The following is a 20,091-nucleotide window of genomic DNA, read 5'->3' as shown; positions in this document are numbered from 1 at the left end:
CAGCCAGCTCTAACCACTTAGGAACCTAATTGTTAAGTTTCCAGAAAATTTGCAAGCCAATTGTTAAACACAACAATTTTAAAGATTAAGTTACATAAAATAGAAGCAACTGGATTTAAAACAAAGGTAATCAATGATCAAAACTCATTCACTTCCTAATGATTTTTACTACATTTTGCTGTTATCTGTGCTCTCTTTTTTAAAGCTATTAATTTTTTTAAATTTATTTATTTATTTATTTATTTTTGGCCGCGTTGGGTCTTTGTTGCTGCGCGCGGGCTTTCTCTAGTTGCAGCGAGCGGGGGCTACTCTTCGTTGCGGTGCACGGGCTTCTCATTGCAGTGGCTTCTCTTGTTGCGGAGCACGGGCTCTAGGTGTGCGGGGTTCAGTAGTTGTGGCACACAGGCTCAGTAGTTGTGGCGCACGGGCTTAGTTGCTCCACGGCATGTGGGATCTTCCCGGACCAGGGTTCGAACTGTGTCCCCTGCATTGGCAGGCAGATTCTTAACCACTGCGCCTCCAGGGAAGTCCCTATCTGTGCTCTTGAGGTTACTCACATCTGTTGTATATCTGTACGGTGGAAACATCCTATAACGCTGTGCACTGTTCACTCTTCCCAGCTCCTGGTTCAGTAAGGTCATATTGGGACATTGAAATCAGCCACTATGGGGTATTTACCCCATGGAAAACACTACAAATCAGGGCTCCCACCTCCGACCCCCAAGCCAGTGTTTGACCTTGACCTGCACACCGCTGACTCTGGGGGTCAATAAGGAATGACTCACTCCTTGCTCTCAGGGTGCTTATAATACATGGGAGGGGACAAGTCCTTCATGACTTGAGTTGGGCAGTGTCTTCTCTAAAATGTCAAACGGGGGAGTCAGAGGACATGGACACTGAAGTCAGGGAGACCTACATCAGCATCCCAGTTCTGCCACTTGCTGGCCACATCCCCTTAAATAAGTTACCTAATGTTTTTGAATCATTTGCCAGATGGGAATAATAGCATCACAAGATGGTCGCGAGGATTTAATGGTGAAGATATGAGAGTGTTGAAAGAGCATTTCCAATTGAGGGACCAGCATGAAGGAACAGCGTAGAAGCAGGAAAGTGGAAGGACTATTCAGAGAATGGCCAGCAGTCTAGGATGTTTGGATATTACGATACACCAGAAGCATCAAGGTGGGAAGAGCACAGGTAGGATGTGACCCTGGAAATGCAGGATTAACAGGGAGGAAAGAGCTGAGACTCCTTGGGGCAGGGCTGGGGAGACTGAGCCACTGGGAGGGAGGCCAGCAGTCCAGCCACCAAGTTTGACGGATACAGCACGTTCAGGCATAATTCAGACAATCCTCTCAACCAGGAGGTGCAGTCTAGCAGGCAGCATCAGGGACTATGGGCAATCTGTTCCTCTAAGACTAATCCCCGGCCGTAACTGGAAATACAGGGTCCTCCTCCAGCCCTAAAGCGGGGGCCAGTAGGAGCTAGGTTAAGTATGCTTGGTTGGTTCAGTGGCTCAACACTGTCATCAAAAGGCCAAGCACTCTCTTTTCACTCTGATATTCCCACTACTATTCTCTGTGTGTCAGCTTTTATTCTTGGTGTTGATGCCTAGTGTGGCACGATGGTTGCCATAGCTCATAGCCCTTCAATCAAAGCAGGTAAGAGTGCGGCAAGCCTCAGAATCGTTATATCAGGGAGCGAAATCTTTCCCCAAGCCCCAGCAGATTTCCCCTTGTATCTCATCGGCCAGAGTGGGTCACATGCAGTAGCAGGCAGACAATGGCCTATAAAGACCCTCACACGCTTGTGCCCTGGAGCCCGTGAATTTCTTACCTTACATGACCACAGGGACTTTGTAGATTAAAGGTAGACTCTCTCTCTCTTTTTCGTTTTATTTATTTATTTATTTATTTTTTGGCTGCTTTGGGTCTTCGTTGCTGCATGCGGGCTTTCTCTAGTTGCAGTGCATGGGCTTCTCATTGTGGTGGCTTCCCTTGTTGTGGAGCATGGGCTCTAGGCGCGGGCTTTGGTAGTTGCAGCACACAGACTCAGTAGTTGTGGTTTGCGGGCTCTAGAGCGCAGGCTCAGTAGTTGTGCCGCACGGGCTTAGTTGCTCCACGGCATGTGGGATCTTCCCGGACCAGGGATCAAACCCGTGTCCCCTGCATTGGCAGGCAGATTCTTAACCACTGTGCCACTAGGGAAGTCCCCCCTTTTTAAAAAATATTTATGTATTTATTTGGCTGTACAGGGTCTTAGTTGCAGCACATGGGATCTTCGTTGCAGCAGGCGGGATCTTTAGTTGCGGCATGCGGGCTCTTAGTTGCAGCATACGGGATCTAGTTCCCTGACCAGGGATTGAACCTGGGCCCCCTGCATTGGGAGTGCTGAGTCTTAACCACTGGACCACTGGGGAAGTCCCAAAGGTAGACTCTTGAGATGGGGAGTTCAACGTAATCACATATGGGACTTCCCCAGTGGTCCAGTGGTTAGGACTCAAAGCTTCCACTGCAGGGGGCACAGGTTCAATCCCTGGTCGGGAAACTAAGATCCCGCAAGCTACGTGTAGTGGCCAAAAAAAAACCCCAACAAAACAAAAAAACAAACCATAATCACATAAACCCAGCTGAGTGATGGAGATGGCAGCATGAGGGGTATTTGTCGCTGGTTCTGAGAGTGAGGGGGCTATGTGTAAGACCTGGAGAGAGGCCACTAGACACTAATAGAGGCCCCCTGCTGACAGCCAGCAACCTCACTCTTACAGGTGCAAGAAACTAAATTCTACCAATACCTAAAGAGCAAGGAAACCAGTTCTTCCCTGGAGGCTCCAGAAGGGAACTCAGCCCTGCAGACACCTTGATTTTAGCTCAGTGAGATATGTACCCGACTTCTGTCTCACACAACCATAAGATAATAAATTTGTGTTGTTTTATGCTCATTTGTTACAGCAGCAATACTAAACTAATATACATGCCCATCCCTTAAGCCAGTAAAGGCAAAGGAGACTGAGATAACTATGCCTGGCTTAATCCAGTTGGGGATTTTCCCCTGGGACTGGGTGACAGGCCACATTCCCTGAGGGTGCAGGCAACAGGTCCATAAAATCAGGAAGGAGTACCACAGCCAGGGTGGGGATCAAGTAAGCTCCAGGACAGACATGCCAGTGCTTTTCAGCTTCTGTTTTGATTGGTCTAGTCATTAAACATTTTAAGTATCACCAGTGGTTGCAACCAGAGGTCCATAAAGGCCCCCAGAAGTCACCCCCATTACACCAGGACCCAGGCCTGATTGGGGGAAAAAGATGCAGAGAATGGGCAAGCAGCTTCCCAGTCTCTGGCCAAGCTTCCAGAGCTCAACTCTGGAAAATGCTACTTACCATACTTCATCAAACCCGAGATGCCTTCATTTGTAAGCTACATCGTTATTCCATGAACCAGCAAAAGAAAACAGTGCTGCCAGATAAACAACAACATGCCATCGATTGCATGATCAGTGTTAAATGAGTAAGATGTTAAAATGAGAAAAAGGGTGCATCTTAGAATCAACCAAATAGGATGCTACAAATCTGCCACCAACAGTAAGAGTTAATTCTTTTTTTTTTTTAAATGAGACCTCCCTATTTTTATTTATTTATTTTTAAATATTTATTTATTTATTTGTTTATTTTGGCTGCACTGGGTCTTCGTTGAGGCGTGCAGTCTTTCTCTAGTTGTGGGGCACAGGCTCTAGAGCTCGCGGGCTCAATAGTTGGGGTGCATGGGCTTAGCTGCGCTATGTGGGATCTTAGTTCCTTGACCAGGGATCAAACCCAGGCCCCCTGCATTGGGAGCATGGAGTCTTATCCGCTGGACCACCAGGGAAGTCCCAAGAGTTAACTCTTATGATGCTGCCAGCTCAGTCAAAATTGGCAGGGGTGGTACTTATGAGTTTCTAGGGAAGATGAAGGCCAAGGTGGGAGGGTGAGAGTGTGCTTATGGTGCTCCTTGAAGCCAAGACAAAGGATGCGGGCTTCCCTCTGTAGGCAATGGGCAGTCACTGAGGGGCTCCTGGCAGGAAGGAGGGGAGTAGGACATCTCTGGTCACACAGCCCCTAGTTTCCGAAACGGTATTTACAACTCCATCTCATAGCAGAGCATGAGAGACCATTCCCCTTTTGCCCAAGAGACTTGGCCTAGAGCAACCTCTAAGCTCACCTTTGACTAGCACTGGTCACCCCTGGTACAAGTGAGGATGCATTCGAAGGATAACTCTTTTTTAGTAAGGAGCTTGGGTTTACCCATCCTGATGTGCATGGTCTGAGTGTCCTCTGAGTTATTAGGTGACGGACAAACCCTCTTTTCACCCACCCCAGGACTCTGGGGCCTGGAGGGGTAGGAGGGATTGCACCAGGGGCCTGGTCTGGACAGAGGGAAACATTGCAGATGGAGCCCTGAGGGGTCACCGAGCATCACTTTTGCCACATACTCCATCCCTTTATCTGGGGTTGGCCCCGAATCCAGGAAGTTTGGAGATCTTTCTGAGTACCGTTATTTTATCTTAACTTTTTATTTTATATTGGAGTATAGTTGATTAACAATGTTGTGATAGTCTCAGGTGTACAGCAAAGTGATTCAGTCATACATATACATGTATCTATTCTTTTTCAAATTCTTTTCCCATTTAGGTTGTTAAATAATATTGAGCAGGGTCTTCCCTTGTGGCGCAGTGGTTGAGAATCCGCCTGCCAATGCAGGGGACACGGGTTCGAGCCCTGGTCTGGGAAGATCCCACATGCCGCGGAGCAGCTGGGCCCGTGAGCCACAACTACTGAGCCTGCGCGTCTGGAGCCTGTGCTCCGCAACAAGAGAGGCCGCGATAGTGAGAGGCCCGCACACCGCGATGAAGAGTGGCCCCCGCTTGCCGCAACTAGAGAAAGCCCTCGCACAGAAACGAAGACCCAACACAGCCAAAAATAAATAAATAATTAATTAATTTAAAAAAAAATATTGAGCAGAGTTCCCTGTGCTATACCTGACTACCTTTATAATTAGGAGAAAAAAAAAAAATCACAGCATTACCACCTGAAAGTGCCCCAAGAAATCACCTCATTCTCTTAATTTTTCTGATTGGGAAAGAGTGCAGCTGGCCTGAGGTCACCCACCTGCAGAGTGGCAGAACCAGGCTGGAATCCAAATCTCCTGCCACCCCCAGGGCATGTCTGGAGAGGCGGGGATGGGGACAGGAGTGCCATCCCCAGGCACACCCTGCTCTGCCTCCTACTGGCCTGGGGCCTTGGGCCTGTTACTTAATATCTCTGGGCTTCTATTTCCTCCTATGCAAGTTGGGGCTACCAGCAGTACCTGTAGCCGAGGTTGTTGTGAGGATTAAGTTTAGAAGTTCGTGAGAGGGCAGAGACAATTGCCTGCCAGCTAGTAATTGCTCCACCCAGAGCGATTGCTGTTGCTGTTATTCTTCTGTGCTATCTCAGGCCGCCTCCATCACTTCACTCCTGCTATCAAACTGGAGGTCTGAACTTTGAGACTTTGGAACTGAGGCATCCGTGGAATTTGCTCCCCTTGCTAATCTGGCAAAGTCAACAAACCCTTTCCGTCCAACCTGACAGGAGCCTCTTGGAGATGTTAGGTCACGGCATGGAAGAGTTTGGTGTGAGGGCCCAGGGAGCTGGGTGGAGGGAGAGCGGGCAGCCCCACTGGGGGAAAGAGGAGGCTTTCCAGGGGCTGGGGGAGCCCAGCTGAGGGTGCAGGAACCAACAGGCGCTGGGTGGGGCACTTGGCATGTGAACGGAGTGTGGAAGGCCAGGAAGGGGGGTGTGATTGGGCCTTCATGCTAGAAAGGAAGGGGACTGGAGTCGATGAAAAGAAGCATTTTCTGTGGCGCTCAGGAAGGGCCTCTCACTGGGGATTTCCTACCCGGGGCCGCAGGCCTTGGCCGCCTTCCCGGGGAAGGTGGCGCTGGTCGTGAGGAGCTTGCACACTGCGAGGCTTCCGTCCAGGGACGGAGGGTGTCCACTCCTGTCTCTGGCGCTGCCGGGCTCCCTGCGCCTTGTTCAGCTGGAGACAAAAGGCTCTTTGCTTGAACCACACACTTCAGACGTCTCCGTGCAAGACAGGGACACCGAGGTCCAGGCGGAAGTGGAAGAGGGGACTGGAGACGATGAATCGTGGGGAGTAGGGGAGGTCAGGGCCTCGCAGGGCATGCCTTGGAGGCTGAGCAGAGGGGCTGTTTCCAAGGAACAGGCCTTGGCACGGGGTCTAGCGTGGCCCTAAGACTGCAGGCCAGCCCCAGACCACTGGTCACGCTGACGTGGCTGGTCCAAGGAGCTCAATGTGGTCTAAGGCGAAACCTCCTTGGAGAAAAGAATTTCAAAATTAAAAAAAAAAAAAAAAAAAGAAAGCACAATCAACTCCCTTTTTCTCTTTTTCCCAACCCCAGTCAAAAAGTACTGTATCTGCTATTGAAATATCACATCTCAGAAGCAGCACCACTTTCTGACAGCATCTGCCAAGATTTCCGATGAGGCTGATGGAAACTCGTTCCATTTTCATGCTGTATAATGAGTAGACAGAGTCCTTGCACATCTGTTCAGGCGAGATAATGATGATATTATTACTAGAAGCATTGTGCTGCAAAGAGAATCTAGTTTTTCCCTCTCTCCTACCCCCTGCCTATGTCTAGCCTCACTTTCTTTCCACTCTTCTCTCTTTTCTGTCCTGTGTCTCTCCTCTTCTCGTGTTTATTTTCTTGCTCTCACTCTTCCTCTTCTTTCTTTCTTTCCTCACTTCAGCGCCCCACCCAGCTCGTGGAAACCCAGGGGACAAAGTGAGGAACTCTTCTCCTGTGGAGGAGGGGCTGCTGAGAAGGCGCTGGGGCCAGGGGCTGGCTGCCGAGATCAGGGGAGAGGGGTCCTGGTGCCTCCTGCACTGGAGGGCCCTCCCCCACTCCTCAGCAAGAGCCCTTCTGCCCGGTCAGAGAAACCTCTGGGCTTGCCCTGTGCCCAACCTCATCAGCAAAGAATCAAGCGAGACGGCAATGTGACCAGCTCACTCCTGCCAAAGAGACAACAGATGGAAAGGGCTTAATGTGTTTAGCATCCAGGAATATTTTGCATCATAACTGGACACTTTCTGGATACATAACTGATTTACAAAGGGATGAAATTTTCACGTTGGAATATAATAACAAAAAATCAGAATGTGGGGGTGAGTATCAGGGTCAGGGGGAGACTTCCTAGTGTTTCTCAAATCATTCATTCATTCATTCATTTTTGTCAACAGTCTCTCAGCACCTATTAGGCAATAGAGAATGAGCTGGTTGCTAAGGCACACAGATGGAAAGCTATGGTTCCCGTCTCTCAGGGCCTTAAATCTACCCCACGGCTAAGTTCTACCCAACCTAAATATATCTTTGTTCTTGAACATGCCTCCTGTGTGGAAGCAGAATCCCCTTGGGGCCCCTTCACTATGGAATTACCTTGGGCACCAATATAAAGATGGAGTGGTATGAATTCCCTCACGTTGATCCATTAATCCATCCGTCCATCTACTCATCTACCTACCCATCCAACCATACACCCTTCCACCCATCCATCCATCCATCTACCCACCCTTCCACTCATCCATCCATCCATCCACCCACCCTTCCACTCATCCATCATCCTTCCAAGCATGCAACAGGAGGTCAATTAACAGCTCAGTGAGGAGTGGGGCACCCCTAAACCATTATTGTGGTTGGGAGCTGGGCAAAGACACTACCCAGTAGTTGCATGTAGTGTTCATGATTGACAACTCGCAAGTGAATGGTTCCTGAATCCTGGGCTGTGATATGAGAAAGAGAGATGGGATGAATTTCAAGGACTGATTACAAAGGTTCACAGGGAGCTGCTTAAATTTAATCAAAACAGTGTCTACCTTTCTCCCCAGACTGGGTGAGAGCTGCTTGGGGAAGGCAGAGGCTCATGTAAACTGTCCTTCCACAGAGTTCTTGCTATTGCGCTTTTCCTCACTGTGATGCCCACTGCATCACAGAGGTGCCATTCTGATAGTTCTTGCTTTCTTCTTAAACAAACTAAGGATAAGTTCCCCAGAGAGTTTCCATTGAAAGATGCCCCCCAAATTGGAGAACTCGGTGGAAATCAAGATCTGAAATCATTCCTTTGCTCCCCAAATGTTGTATTCCAGTATTTTCCTGGTTGCAGGAATTCTGACTGAAATGTACTCATTTCTTTTTTTTTTTTGGCCCAGCCGTGCAGCATGTGGGACCTTAGTTCCCCAACCAGGGATCAAACCCACGCCCCCTGCATTGGAAGCACGGAGTCTTAACCGCTGCATCGCCAGGGAAGTCCCCTGAAATGTACTCATTTCTAATGTTAATTTGAGTTGTGTCTCTTTTTAAAAATGCCCCCACTTCCCTTCTGAATGTCAGGTGGCACACTCATTAGTCATCTGGAATAAGTCTGTCTCCAGCTGAATGAGACTTGGAAAGAGGAAATAGGGGGCAGTGGTTAGAGCCCTGAGTGGTCAGGAGTCCTGGTTCCCATGCCTTACTCTGCCACTGAGTCACTAGCTGCCACTGGACAAGCGACTTGGTTTTTCTGAGTTATTGCCTAACTGCTGCAGGTGAGTGAGTGTGGGATGCAGGCATTTTGTACTCTGTCTTACTGTTTTAAATTTTAAACACAAATAAGAGCTGCCAGTGGTCACAAAGAATGACAGAATTAAAGTAACAAGTTCTGTTTCTTCATCTATAAAATCACTGTTATCATTGTTTGTTTCCGATTTGTGGTTCAAACCCAAGCTTCTGTCACACTGGAGACCTGGCTGTGCTGGAAACGAGCTAGGCTGATTCCAGATGGGTATGAACTTACTGGAAACAAATATGTGCATCTGAGACCCTGTATATTAGGAGTCGGCTGTATATATGAGAGTTGCTAGAATTAACTTTCATGTAGGATGCAATGTTTATTAAAAGATAAATAGTAAAAATGGGCAGGGTCGAAATTTACACACATATTATTAAAACTCAACAGCAACAACAATTGTTTAGAATTTAGACCAAAAGATTTGGGGAAGTATTTTTACCTCTAACATTGTTTAGAATTGCCATGGTGGTAATTAAAACACAAAGAATTTTTAGTCACTTTTGTCATTTAAAATTTGTTTCTAACTTTGAAATAATTTTAGGTTTACGTGAAAGTTGCAGAAATATTATGGAGAGTCCTCATAAGCCTTTCACTCAGCTTATGTAACCATGGTACATTTTTCAAAACACAGACATTAACACTGGTACAATACTATTAACCAAACTACAGACTTTGTTTGGATTTCAGCAGTGTTTTCACTAATGTCCTTTTTCTGTTCCAGGGTTAAATCCAGGATACCACATTGCCTTTAGAGGTTTATCATTGTTTTAAAATTCTCTGTAGATCAGGCAATGCCTTCATGCGTGCCCCCAGGGCTGACTGCTTCCACTGCCCTGACCTTAGTATACCACTGATTCCAATAAACCGCTGTGGTATCAGAGGCAAGAATGTTGTGCCTGATATAATATGCTGGACCGTCGGAGCACCAACACTACACTTTGTCAAGCTGGAGCTCCATCAGCGAGACACTTCAACAGTGACTGGTAGGTGTGTGACATTGGCAAAGTTCATGTGTCTACTGTACGGAAACCAGAAAGCAAGACTCATTTTGGGTAAGAGTGCCATGAGCCCCGTGAAGAAAAGAGGTGAAAATATATAGAGTAAGAAGCCCTGACAAAAATTATGGTGCAGATGCTTCTGGGTGCCTGCTCCATGCTAGTTCCCCACCTTTCTCCTTGCCAGGATCTAGTCAGGATCTTCAAAGGAGGCTGAAAGTCTCCTCATCTCCTCTGAGGATGCCTTCCTGGTGAGGTTAATCTAATCATGTCAGTTCCACTCACCTTGCCAATGACTGGTTTAGGAATGGGCATGTGATGCATTTCTGGCCAATGAGGCATGAGGGGAAAGTCCGGGATTTCTGGGAAAGTTTTCTTCACTCTTCAAAATGCCCCCCTCTTTCTTTTCTGAATTTTGGGTCTTGTCGTATGAAAGATAGAATGCTTGGAGCTGTTGCAGCCCCTTTGTAACCATGAGGGACAAGTCTGAGACAAAAGCAAACACAGAGTGGCAAAGTGGCAGGACAGTGAGACTCCAGGTTTGGATGAATCACTTACCCCTGGGAATGAACTAACTCAGGACTTCTTGTTATATGAGAAAAGACATTTTCCATTTCCTGGGGTTAGTGGTCACACTTATACCGGCCATGGCAACAGCATCTCTCTTTCAATCATTTATTCACTAAAACAACACTTGGTGAGAGCACACCACGTGCGATTATTGTGTTTGGTGCTGATGGAATATGAGAGCGAATGGCTAGATTCCTGCCCTAAAAGGTGACACCATCCAAAGGGGGTGTAAAACTCATAGACAAATCCACTGACTGCAGGAGAACTTGCTGCTACCTGAGAGGTGTGCACAGGTGCTATGTGACACCTCCAGCCTAAGTGCCCTGAAGACAGCTTTGTGAAGGAAGAGGTACACACCCCTTATCTTCAAGGATAGTTACCTTATAGGCAAAGGGACATAGCACAAGGGCCTTGTGAGGGGAACAAAGACACAGAGATTGGAAACCACAGGGTCTGTTCTGGAAAGAGGGGCTACTCCAATTTAGTTAAGCATTGGTGTTTCAGAATTATCATGCTGCCACGATGGGACAGGCGGGGAGAGACAGATGGTGCTTACCTGATCAGTGCCATGCTCTAGGAAGCCTGAAAGGCTCCAGTTTGGGTGGGCAGAGGGGACCCTGTGCTGATCTCTAGTCTGAGTCCTGTTTCAGCTACCTGCTAATTATGTGGCCCTTGGTCTTTCATGTGTCTCAGAACAGCTATAAGAAGGGGTTGGTAATCACTGTCTTTCCTCCCTCACAGGGCAACTGTAAAGTACAATATAAACATGAAAGGTTATTATCTCCTCCACGTCCAGACCTAACTATATATTCACCCATCTTAGGTTGTTGCCCCAGCCTCAGAGGAGTTTCCCTTCTTCCTCCTGTTGCTGGAGTGACCCTCATGCCTCCTCCTTGGTTTCATCCACGATCTCCCATATTTCTAGTATTTTAAGTATTTCCCTCTCTCTCTCCTGAGTGTTTTTTCTCTGTCTCCAAATATGCTCTGATCTTAAAAAATAAAGATCCTTCCTTGGATCTTCTGTATCTCCTAAGACACCATCCATTTCCCTTTTTCTCACCAAACTTCTTAAAATAATAGACTATTTTCTCACCTTTTCTCGTCTTCTACCCACTGTTAACTATGCCTCCTCCAATGTCCAATTAAGAGTGGGCCCTCAGAACTCTCCTACACTGTTGGTGGGAATGTAAATTGGTACAGCCACTGTGGAGAACAGTATGGAGGTTCCTTAAAAAACTAGAAATAGAGCTACCATATGATCCAGCAATCCCACTCCTGGGCATATATCTGGAGAAAAACATAGCTCGAAAGGATACATGCACCCCAATGTTCATTGCAGCGCTGTCTACAATAGCCAAGACATGGAAGCAGCCTAAATGTCCATCAACAGATGAATGGATAAAGAAGACGTTGTATATACACACAATGGAATATTACTCAGTCATAAAAAAAGAATGAAATAATGCCACTTGCAGCAACATGAATGGACCCAGAGATTATCATACTGAGTGAAGTAAGTCAGACAGAGAAAGACAAATATCATATAATATCACTTATATGTGGAATCTAAAAAAAATGATACAAAGGAACTTCTTTACAAAACAGAAATAGACTCACAGACATAGAAAACAAACTTACGGTTACTGAAGGGGAAAGGGAGAGCAGGCATATATTAGGGATGTGGGATTAACAGATACATGCTACTATATATAAAATAGATAAAAAACAAGGCCCTACTGTATGGGACAGGGAACTATATTCAATGTCTTGTAATAACCTATGATGGAAAAGAATCTGAAAAAGTATATATGTATATATATATAACTGAATCACTTTGCTGTATACCTGAAACATTGTAAATCAACTATACTTCAATTAAAAAAATTTTTTTTAAAAAGAGTGGGCCTCAAAGGCCATAATGCCAGCACCTAGGGGCTTCATCCTCTTATCCTGCCTGGTTTATTCACCTGCCCTGGTGAAATGCTTGCATTATGGCTTCCTCAACCCGCCCCCCCTTTCCTTTTCCTTCTCCCCCCTTCTCGGGGTTGGGGATCCCTCTGATTCTGCTGACCTCGGGCTTTTCCTCACTCAGCACACTCTCCTGGGAACACTTAGTTAACCTCATGGCTTCCACAGTCCCCTTGCAGATGAAGCACAAATACCTTTAATTCTGACTTTCTCTCCCTTAATCCAATCCAATGGTTTCCAACTGACCTGTCAAAGCATCGATGTGAACATCCTGAGACTCCTCAGGCTCAGCTTGTGCAAAGCTGAGGCCAGCTTCTCCTCGCTTATGACTGTTCTTTCTCTGTTGTTCCATATACGTGTTTTTTTAAAATTAATTAATTAATTAATTAATTAATTTTTGGCTGTGTTGGGTCTTCATTGCTGCACGTGAGCTTTTTCTAGTTGTGGAGAGCAGGGGCTACCCTTCGTGTGGTGCGCGGGCTTCTCATTGCGGTGGCTTCTCTTGTTGTGGAGCATGGACTCTAGGCACGCGGGCTTCAGCAGTTGTGGCTTGCGGGCTGTAGAGCGCAGGCTCAGTAGTTGTGGCACATGGGCTTAGTTGCTCCGTGGCATGTGGGATCTTCCCAGACCAGGGCTGGAACCCGTGTCCCCTGCATTGGCAGGCAGATTCTTAACCTCTGTGCCACCAGGGAAGTCCCCATATATGTTTTTTAATGGTCCCATCATCATTTATGTCATTGTAGCCTAAAGTTTTGACTCCTCCAACTCCTATACATCATATATTAAAGCAATCACCAAATCCAATTAATTAACCCGTGCAATGTCCCTGAAATAATTCACCTCTCTTTTATTCTTATCGCCACTATTCTTTGAGAAGCGTTTTGTTTTGTTTTGTTTTGTTTTTAACTGGGCTGTTCTAATAGTTTCTCAAGTGGTCTTCCTGATACCACTCTTTTTAAATCAAAACAATCTTTCATATTCCTGATGGTTCTCTCTTTAAAGACAGATTTGGTCATGCTTAAAAATTCCCATTGTTTGCAGAATAAAGTCACAATTCTTTAAAAAAATTTTTTTCAGCTTTATTGAGGTATAATTGACAAATAAAATTGTAAGGTATTTATGATACACTGAAAGTCACAATTCTTTATCATGGCATTTGAAACCTGTTACAACCTAGCAACATCTTAAGCCTCCAAAATTCATCTCCCACCCCGCTCCTGCATTCTCTATCAGTAAGATCCTACCAGATAAAGGTCCAGCCCAAATATCTTCTTCCCAATACCCCAGACGGAATTAAGTTACCTCTTCTTTGCACTCATAGGGTATGTATTTCAAGTTGTTCTTAGAGTCACCATCATCACACTGAATTGTAATGATGTCTCTGTCTCTTCTAATAGATTGTAAGCTCCAGCATACCTCTTGCTGCATAACCAGTGACAACAAGATTCAGTGACTTAAAACAGCAGATATTTATTATCTCACAGCTGCTGTGTGTCAGGAATTTGGGAGTGGCTACCTGGCTGGTTCTGGCTAGGGGGTCTCTCATGAGGTTGCAGTCAAGAGGTCAGCCAGGGCTGTGGTCATCTGAAAGCTTGACCGGGGCTGGAGGATCTGCTTCCAAGATGGCTCATGCAGAAGCCCGGCAAGTTAGCACTGGTTGTTGGCTGGAGGTCCTGGTTCCTGTCCATGTGGACCTCTCCCTAAAGCTGCTTGAGTATCCTCACAACATGGCAGCCCACTTTCCCCAGAGCAAGTGATCAAGACGAGAGAAAGGAGAAAAACAAAATGCCTTTATGACCTAGTCTTGGAAGTCACACACCATCACTTATTCTATTTGTTAAAAGTGAGCCACTAAATCCAGCCCATGCTCAAGGGGAAGAGGGGGATTAATTGCTATCTCTTGAAGGGAGGAATATCAAAGAACTTGAGGACATATTTTAAAACCACCAACAGGGGTTGTCCTATCTTTCTGTCTTCAGTAACTAGCACAGCATCTGGCACTTAGTAGGTGCTCAGTAGATGTTTCTAATGGAAAGATGTGTTGAAGGGGGGAGATACTGGAGGCAGTGTAACCATGGGTAATTTGTGTGGGCCCCGTGAAGAGTGGTGGAGGTGAGAGTTGGTGGGAGAGACTCTGAGGTAAGAATTCATGGGACTCCATGACCGATTGCATGAGAGGGGTCGGGAAGAGATCCATTTGGGGTTGAAGGTCTTGAAGCTAGGACTTAAGAGATGGTTGTGATGGCTGAAGTAGGCATCTAGGACTTCCTCCTTGGGGTTTCAAGGTAATGAAATATTAAATCATACAGCTAAGAACCCCATGTCTAGTTGTTCAATTATATTTGGAAGGGTCTGGAGCTGGCGGTCATCAGTATGAGCCCTAAGTCATCCCCTTTATTTCATGTTTCTCATTTATAAATGTGGAGGTTCTAGTACCTAACTATGTCCCAGGTCTTTCCAACTAAACTCTTAATGTTAAGGGGATAGCAACATCCCACCTTTGCAAGAAATTCCCACCACCACATCCTCTACAAATGGTCATGTGGAAACACAAGGGAACTATTAGGTTGAACCATCTGAAATGCTGGTATTCTGGTTTTGACCTATAAAGAAATCAGTTTCATAGGGTTCAACCTAATAGATATGGCTGCAGTTTGAAGATTTGAACACCTTTTCACAGATGGAAAATTAAGATGTTCCAGAGTTCTGGATCTTTCTATTCCTTACGAGATTAAGGTCCAACTTTAAGAAAGGTCAGTCTTGAAGTTAAATTAGCTTTAGTCCGATATAGGCATTACTTTCTTATTTCCTTATGTCAGATAAAGGAATTAAAGACCAAAGACTAAATACTGGAGTCAAGAAACTTAAGATGGAAAATTTATCTCGGAACTCCAGATAAGTCCAGACTCAATCACATTTCATACACTGTGCCATTTCTAAGAAATTGTATTTACTTAGAAGTGAAATAGCTGTGGACCTAATAAAAAAGGGACTAGGAATTAAATAGTTCTTTTCTCATTTTGTATTTTTGTACCTCTGGAAAGTGATTAGTTGACTCCTTCATTACTGGTAGGAATAAATCCAGTATTTGCCAATTTAATTTATGAAAAATACCTTTTGTCCTCCATGAGTACTTTTATATATTTTTTAAAATTTATTTATTTTAGGCTGCATCGGGTCTTCGTCGCTGTGCACGGGCTTTCTCCAGTTGCGGAGAACGGGGGCCACTCTTCGTTCCGGCACTCGGGCCCCTCATTGCGGTGCCTTCTCTTGTTGCGGAGCACAGGCTCCAGGCTCCCGGGCTTCAGTAGTTGTGGCTCGGGAGCTCCAGAGTGCAGTCTCAGCAGCCGTGGCACACGGGCCCAGGGCCCAGCTGTTCCGCGGGATCTTCCGGGACCAGGGCTCGAACCTGCGTCCCCTGAATGGGCAGGCGGATTCTCAACCACTGCACCACCAAGGAAGCCCTCCATGAGTACTTAAAAAACTTAATATTAAACAGAAACTTTCGATGAGAAAGTTCTTTTCTTCTTCAGTGTTTATTCTTCCACTTTTTCAGATCAATTAATATCGAAGGTAGACTTTGGGTAAAAAGTGTAAAACTAATTTATAGTAGCACAAAGTTCTCAAAAGTTAAGAGAGCACAACTGCACGGATCCATCCATTCCCGCCCATTGGAAAGCAAGCTCCCCAAGGGCAGGGTCTTTGCTGCATATTCCTAGCAATCTGAACCGTGCCTAACCCTCTCTAGCTCTCAGTGAATATTTGGTTAACCGTCCATTCATTATCATCCGTGCAGGCCGCTGTGGCCAACGAGGATGCCGGCCCGCACCGAACCTGCGCTGCTCTCAGCCCCCCAGGGCCACAGCCCGCACCTCCGGAAGCAGCGAGCTGAGCTGCCCACCCCCCGGCCTCCGCGGCCCTTCCCTTCCCGCGGAGGAAGGAGCGCCCGCCGAGGAGTGGGAAACCCGGGCCCACTTCCTGTCCGGGCAGGGCCGTGCGTCCTTGCGCCCCTCTGCCGGCTCCCGGCCGGGAGAACGCGGCGGGGCGCGAGCCCGGGGCAAGGGGAACACAGCCTGGCGCACCGCCCCCCGGCCCCGCCCCGGCCCTAGCCCCGCCCCCTCGCGTCCCCGGCGGCGAAAGGGTTAAACGCGCGGGGGCGGGGCCCGAGTGAGCCAGGCGCACTGAGTGCGGGCCGCGGGCGGCGAAGGGGCTGCGCCGGGGGCGGTCCCGGACGGCGGGGGCGGGGGCGGGCGGAGGAAGGGGGCGGGCCCCAGAAGTTGTTGGGCGCTGGGCCGGCGGCGGGAGGGCTAGAGGGCGGCGGGCCGGCGGGCGGAGTGGGCCTGGGCTCGAGAAGTTTGCGCGGCGGCTGGTGAGCGCCGGGTGCGGGCCCCGCCGGCCGTGCGCGCCCGCTGCCATGGCTTTCCGCCGGAGGACGAAAAGTTACCCGCTCTTCAGCCAGGAGTTCGTCATCCACAACCATGCGGACATCGGCTTCTGCCTGGTGCTCTGCGTCCTCATCGGGCTTATGTTCGAGGTGAGCGACAGCGGGGCGGGGAGCGCCCCTCTCACGCGCCGCCCGGCGTCCCCCTGCGCGTCTCCGGGGTCCGCGTCTGCGCCCGGTCGCCCGGCCGCCGTGTCGGTCCCCCGCACCCCCGGCTTTGTGCACTGTGCGCCCCTCGGCCTCCTAGTCAGCCCAGACACCGCCGCCAGCTCCGCGCCGTGCCCGCCTGCCCTGCCGCCCTTTGGGGCACCTACCGTACCCTGCAGCTCTCCCTGCATACCCGAATCCTCAGCCTGGCCTCGAACCAACCGCAGAGCTGCCACCCAGCCCGCCCAGCGCGGGTTCCTTTCTGGTGTGCGGGAGCCAAGCCCGGAGACTCCCAGACCCGCAGTCATTGCACAACTCCCCTTCCCAAGCCGTGGCTGCTAGCTCCTCTGGGCTTTTCCAGTGGGAGGGACCCCGGCCCTTTTCCTCCTCCCACTTGATTTTCGGGGTCTTTTGCATCCTCCGCTCTGGGCCAGACTCGGGGTGTTCACGTGTGGCCCTGGCCCCATCCCAGCAGTGCACTTCTGCCGTCCTCCCGCCACCCTCCCCACCCCCTTTTTTTTTTTTTTTTTGCTCTTGCCCAAAAGGCCAGTTTTCATAAACCCTGTTTCACTCTGTGAACTGTTCCTTCAGATCCATCTGTGGTGGACCCAGAGCTTCTCCTGTGACAGGAGCAAGGCGTGGGCCAGGGATACCCTCTGCTTTTAGGGGAAAGGTGATTCTCTCAAAGCTATTCGGGTAGGGGGAGACGACAGGGACCTGCTCAGGACAGCTGGGGCAGGCCTCATAGAGCAGGGAGTTTTAGTAAGCCCGAATGGGGTCAGAATCCAAGGGGGCTGATGGGAAGGATTCCCTACTCCCGACAGCCAGAAAAATGTGATATTCACAAGTGGGGAGAACTGGCAAACGCTGGGTATAGGACTTGCTGTGGTCTGTCTTGTCTCAAGGGTCAGATACGTGAGTGACACTTCGTCGGCAGCTTATCTGCATTCTCAGGAATGGGTTAGGAAGCTGTAACTCTCTATAAATTGCCTTGAAGATGGAAGATTCCTGGCGTGGCTAATTTCCTCTTCCGTGTCTCTGTGTCTCTGGGTTCCCTATCTCCTCTCTAAGGATGACAAGGGCCCTGCTTGGTCAGTGAAGCTGCCCTCAAGCTGGGGACATTCTTGTGGTGGCCGAGTCAGCGTTGGATGTCTGCATGTGTCCTTGGCTGGGCTTCAGGGTCTGCAGGCCTCCTTTACTCCTTCCACCCACCCCGACAGCTCTCGTGATGTATCGGCGGCGAGGGCTTTGTCAAGCCAGGGTGGTCCCCGTGTCACGGTCCCTGCTCTGTCACTAATCTGATGAAATAAAAAACAGATGCAGCCTCAGTTTCCCCATCATTACAGATTAGTAAAACCTGTCTTCCTCACAGGGTTATTGTGAGGTTTAACTGAGATCATGTGAGCAGCAAAAGCCATAACAGGTTCTACCAATGTGAAAGCAGGTCGTTTGCTCCTGAAACCCTGTTATTGTTGATCGTAATAGCTTAGCGGGATAGGAGAAAATTTGTTTGGTCCAGCCAGGGCTCTCAGTATCTCCTTGCTGTCCTCCATTCTAAGAGGCCTCCCAGTGCCTTGTCACCAGACTTGGAGGGTGTGGTTGGAAAGACACACATGACAGCTGTAGCCCTCACAGCCAGCGACGTCTCTTGCATAGCCTGGTGGGTCTCTCTGCTGTGTCTCTGGCATTCGTTTAGGATGGTGGCTCTACCTGCTTTTACCTTTGCTCAAAAAGAGCTGCCGAGTATTTGAGCTCGGTACCTCCTTCCCTCGCTGCCTCTGGTCTGGTGGAAAGTCCTATTGGTTAAACCTGGCCGCCCATGGGAGGTGGAAAGTGCTAGGAGCCCTTAATCCCAGTACATGACAAGAGGAAGGCCCAGGGTGGAAAAAAAGAACCCGAAAAAACTGCCCTGCCCTCCTCCCCCTCTTGGGATTGGACTGGGGAGTGTGGAAAGGGCCAGGGCTGAAATGCCTGCCTGACGGCTCCCTGTCCCACCACCCTCTTCTGGTAGAACCTTAGCCCCGCGGCATCTGTACGTACAGGACACGTTGTCTCCTCAGGAAGGTGCACTGGAGGTACGTTGTGGGTCGGTGCAGGCTGGTCTGGGAGGAGGAGGGCCGTGCCCAGACCTCCCTTATGAATCACGTGTGTTCTGCTGCACTAGGCACACAGTAGGTCTTCATTGTCTGTACCTACCAACTGACTCTCCACAGAGACAGGTATCGGGAGGGGGGGTGGGCTCAGATTTCTGGAACTCTGCTCTCCCTACCAAATGAGAGCAGGACCTCAGAGAAACACGTGTGGGCATCCTCACAGTTGGGGTAAACCAGCAAGGGACTTACTATCACTCAGGGTCATCTGGGTTCTTCCCTGGAGGGGTGGTGTGTATGTGTGTGTGTATGTAGGGATGCAGATGGTGGGGGGCAGGCCAGCACTTAACACAACTCGCTTTTTCTTAGGAGTGAGGACGGAAGGAGATGGAAAGGGGAGGGGAAGGCAGGGAGAGAGGATGGCAGGTTTTTGGGTTTCTAACTTGGGCAGGGCTAGGATGCCTTCATTCAGAAGCTGAATCAGGAAAACTCAATTATAATTCTTCCCACAAAGAGCGAGTCTCCTGGCTACTTCTCCCTCTGGGGTCCCCTGCCCAGCCTCTGCCAATGAGCTGGGGCCCTCTCCCCCGACCCAGCCAGCCACAGCCTGGCCCTTGCATCTTAACTGGTCTCCACTTCTTCCCTGCCTCGCCCCTTCCCCAACTCACTGGTCAGCTCACCAGCGTTCAGAGGGGCTTTCGTTCCCCCGCAGGGGCCCCAGGACTTTAGTTAGATGATGACTCCCAAGTTCCTTCCCTTGGGATCACTTCCTTTGGGGAACACACATGAAAGGGTTGCCCTCCCACCTCCGTTTGGTTCAGTTTTGAACCCTCCTGAGGTTCCTTCTGCCATTTCCGAGGCCAGGGGCAGGCTCTTCCCCCTGAGCCCAGGTTTTCTTTCCATCCTGCGGGCTGTTTGCAATAGAGCTGCTCTGTGCAGCCACAGCACTTGGCTAAAAAATGTCAGGAATGTGGAGCTTTATTTTCCCCCCTCCTTCCCTTCCAGCTTTCTCTTTCTTGACTCTGCTGGGGAGAGGTGGTGCAAGGGGGATTTCTACTCCACACTTTGGTCCTTCAGGCCTGTCTGAGGTGGAGCCCGGCCGGAGCGGCCTTCAGGGTGTGGGCAGCCAGTGGGGTGTGTGTCACATTTGAAAGCCGCCTCCCCTCTCCTTTCCCTTTCCAATGTCCTGTTCCTTTGGTGCCACGGTGCCACGTTTCAAACTGAAACAGGCAGGGGGAA

General features: G+C 48.9%; 1 protein-coding gene and 1 long non-coding RNA gene across 3 annotated transcripts in view; both read left to right on the top strand.

Moving 5' to 3' along the window:
- Positions 1-15,633, top strand: part of LOC137773757 (uncharacterized) — a 79,013-nt gene extending 63,380 nt beyond the window's left edge. The window contains exons 4-5 of the long non-coding RNA XR_011075724.1: positions 9,363-9,624; positions 15,342-15,633. This is a non-coding gene — a long non-coding RNA (uncharacterized lncRNA). The remainder of the gene's footprint in view (positions 1-9,362; positions 9,625-15,341) is intronic.
- Positions 15,634-16,477: 844 nt separating this feature from the next.
- The window catches only part of TRAM2 (translocation associated membrane protein 2), a 74,782-nt gene continuing 71,168 nt past the window's right edge, over positions 16,478-20,091 (top strand). For both annotated transcript variants that reach the window (XM_068557277.1, XM_068557276.1), the window contains exon 1: positions 16,478-16,708. In XM_068557277.1, coding sequence (XP_068413378.1) covers positions 16,589-16,708 — 120 coding nt within the window. In that variant the 5' untranslated portion in view covers positions 16,478-16,588. The remainder of the gene's footprint in view (positions 16,709-20,091) is intronic.

This window comes from Eschrichtius robustus, chromosome 12 (assembly GCF_028021215.1).
Source record: "Eschrichtius robustus isolate mEscRob2 chromosome 12, mEscRob2.pri, whole genome shotgun sequence".
NCBI classification, from domain to species: Eukaryota; Metazoa; Chordata; class Mammalia; order Artiodactyla; family Eschrichtiidae; genus Eschrichtius; species Eschrichtius robustus.
The sequence above is the reverse complement of the archived record's forward strand: the minus strand, read 5'-3'. Positions and strand labels throughout refer to the sequence as shown.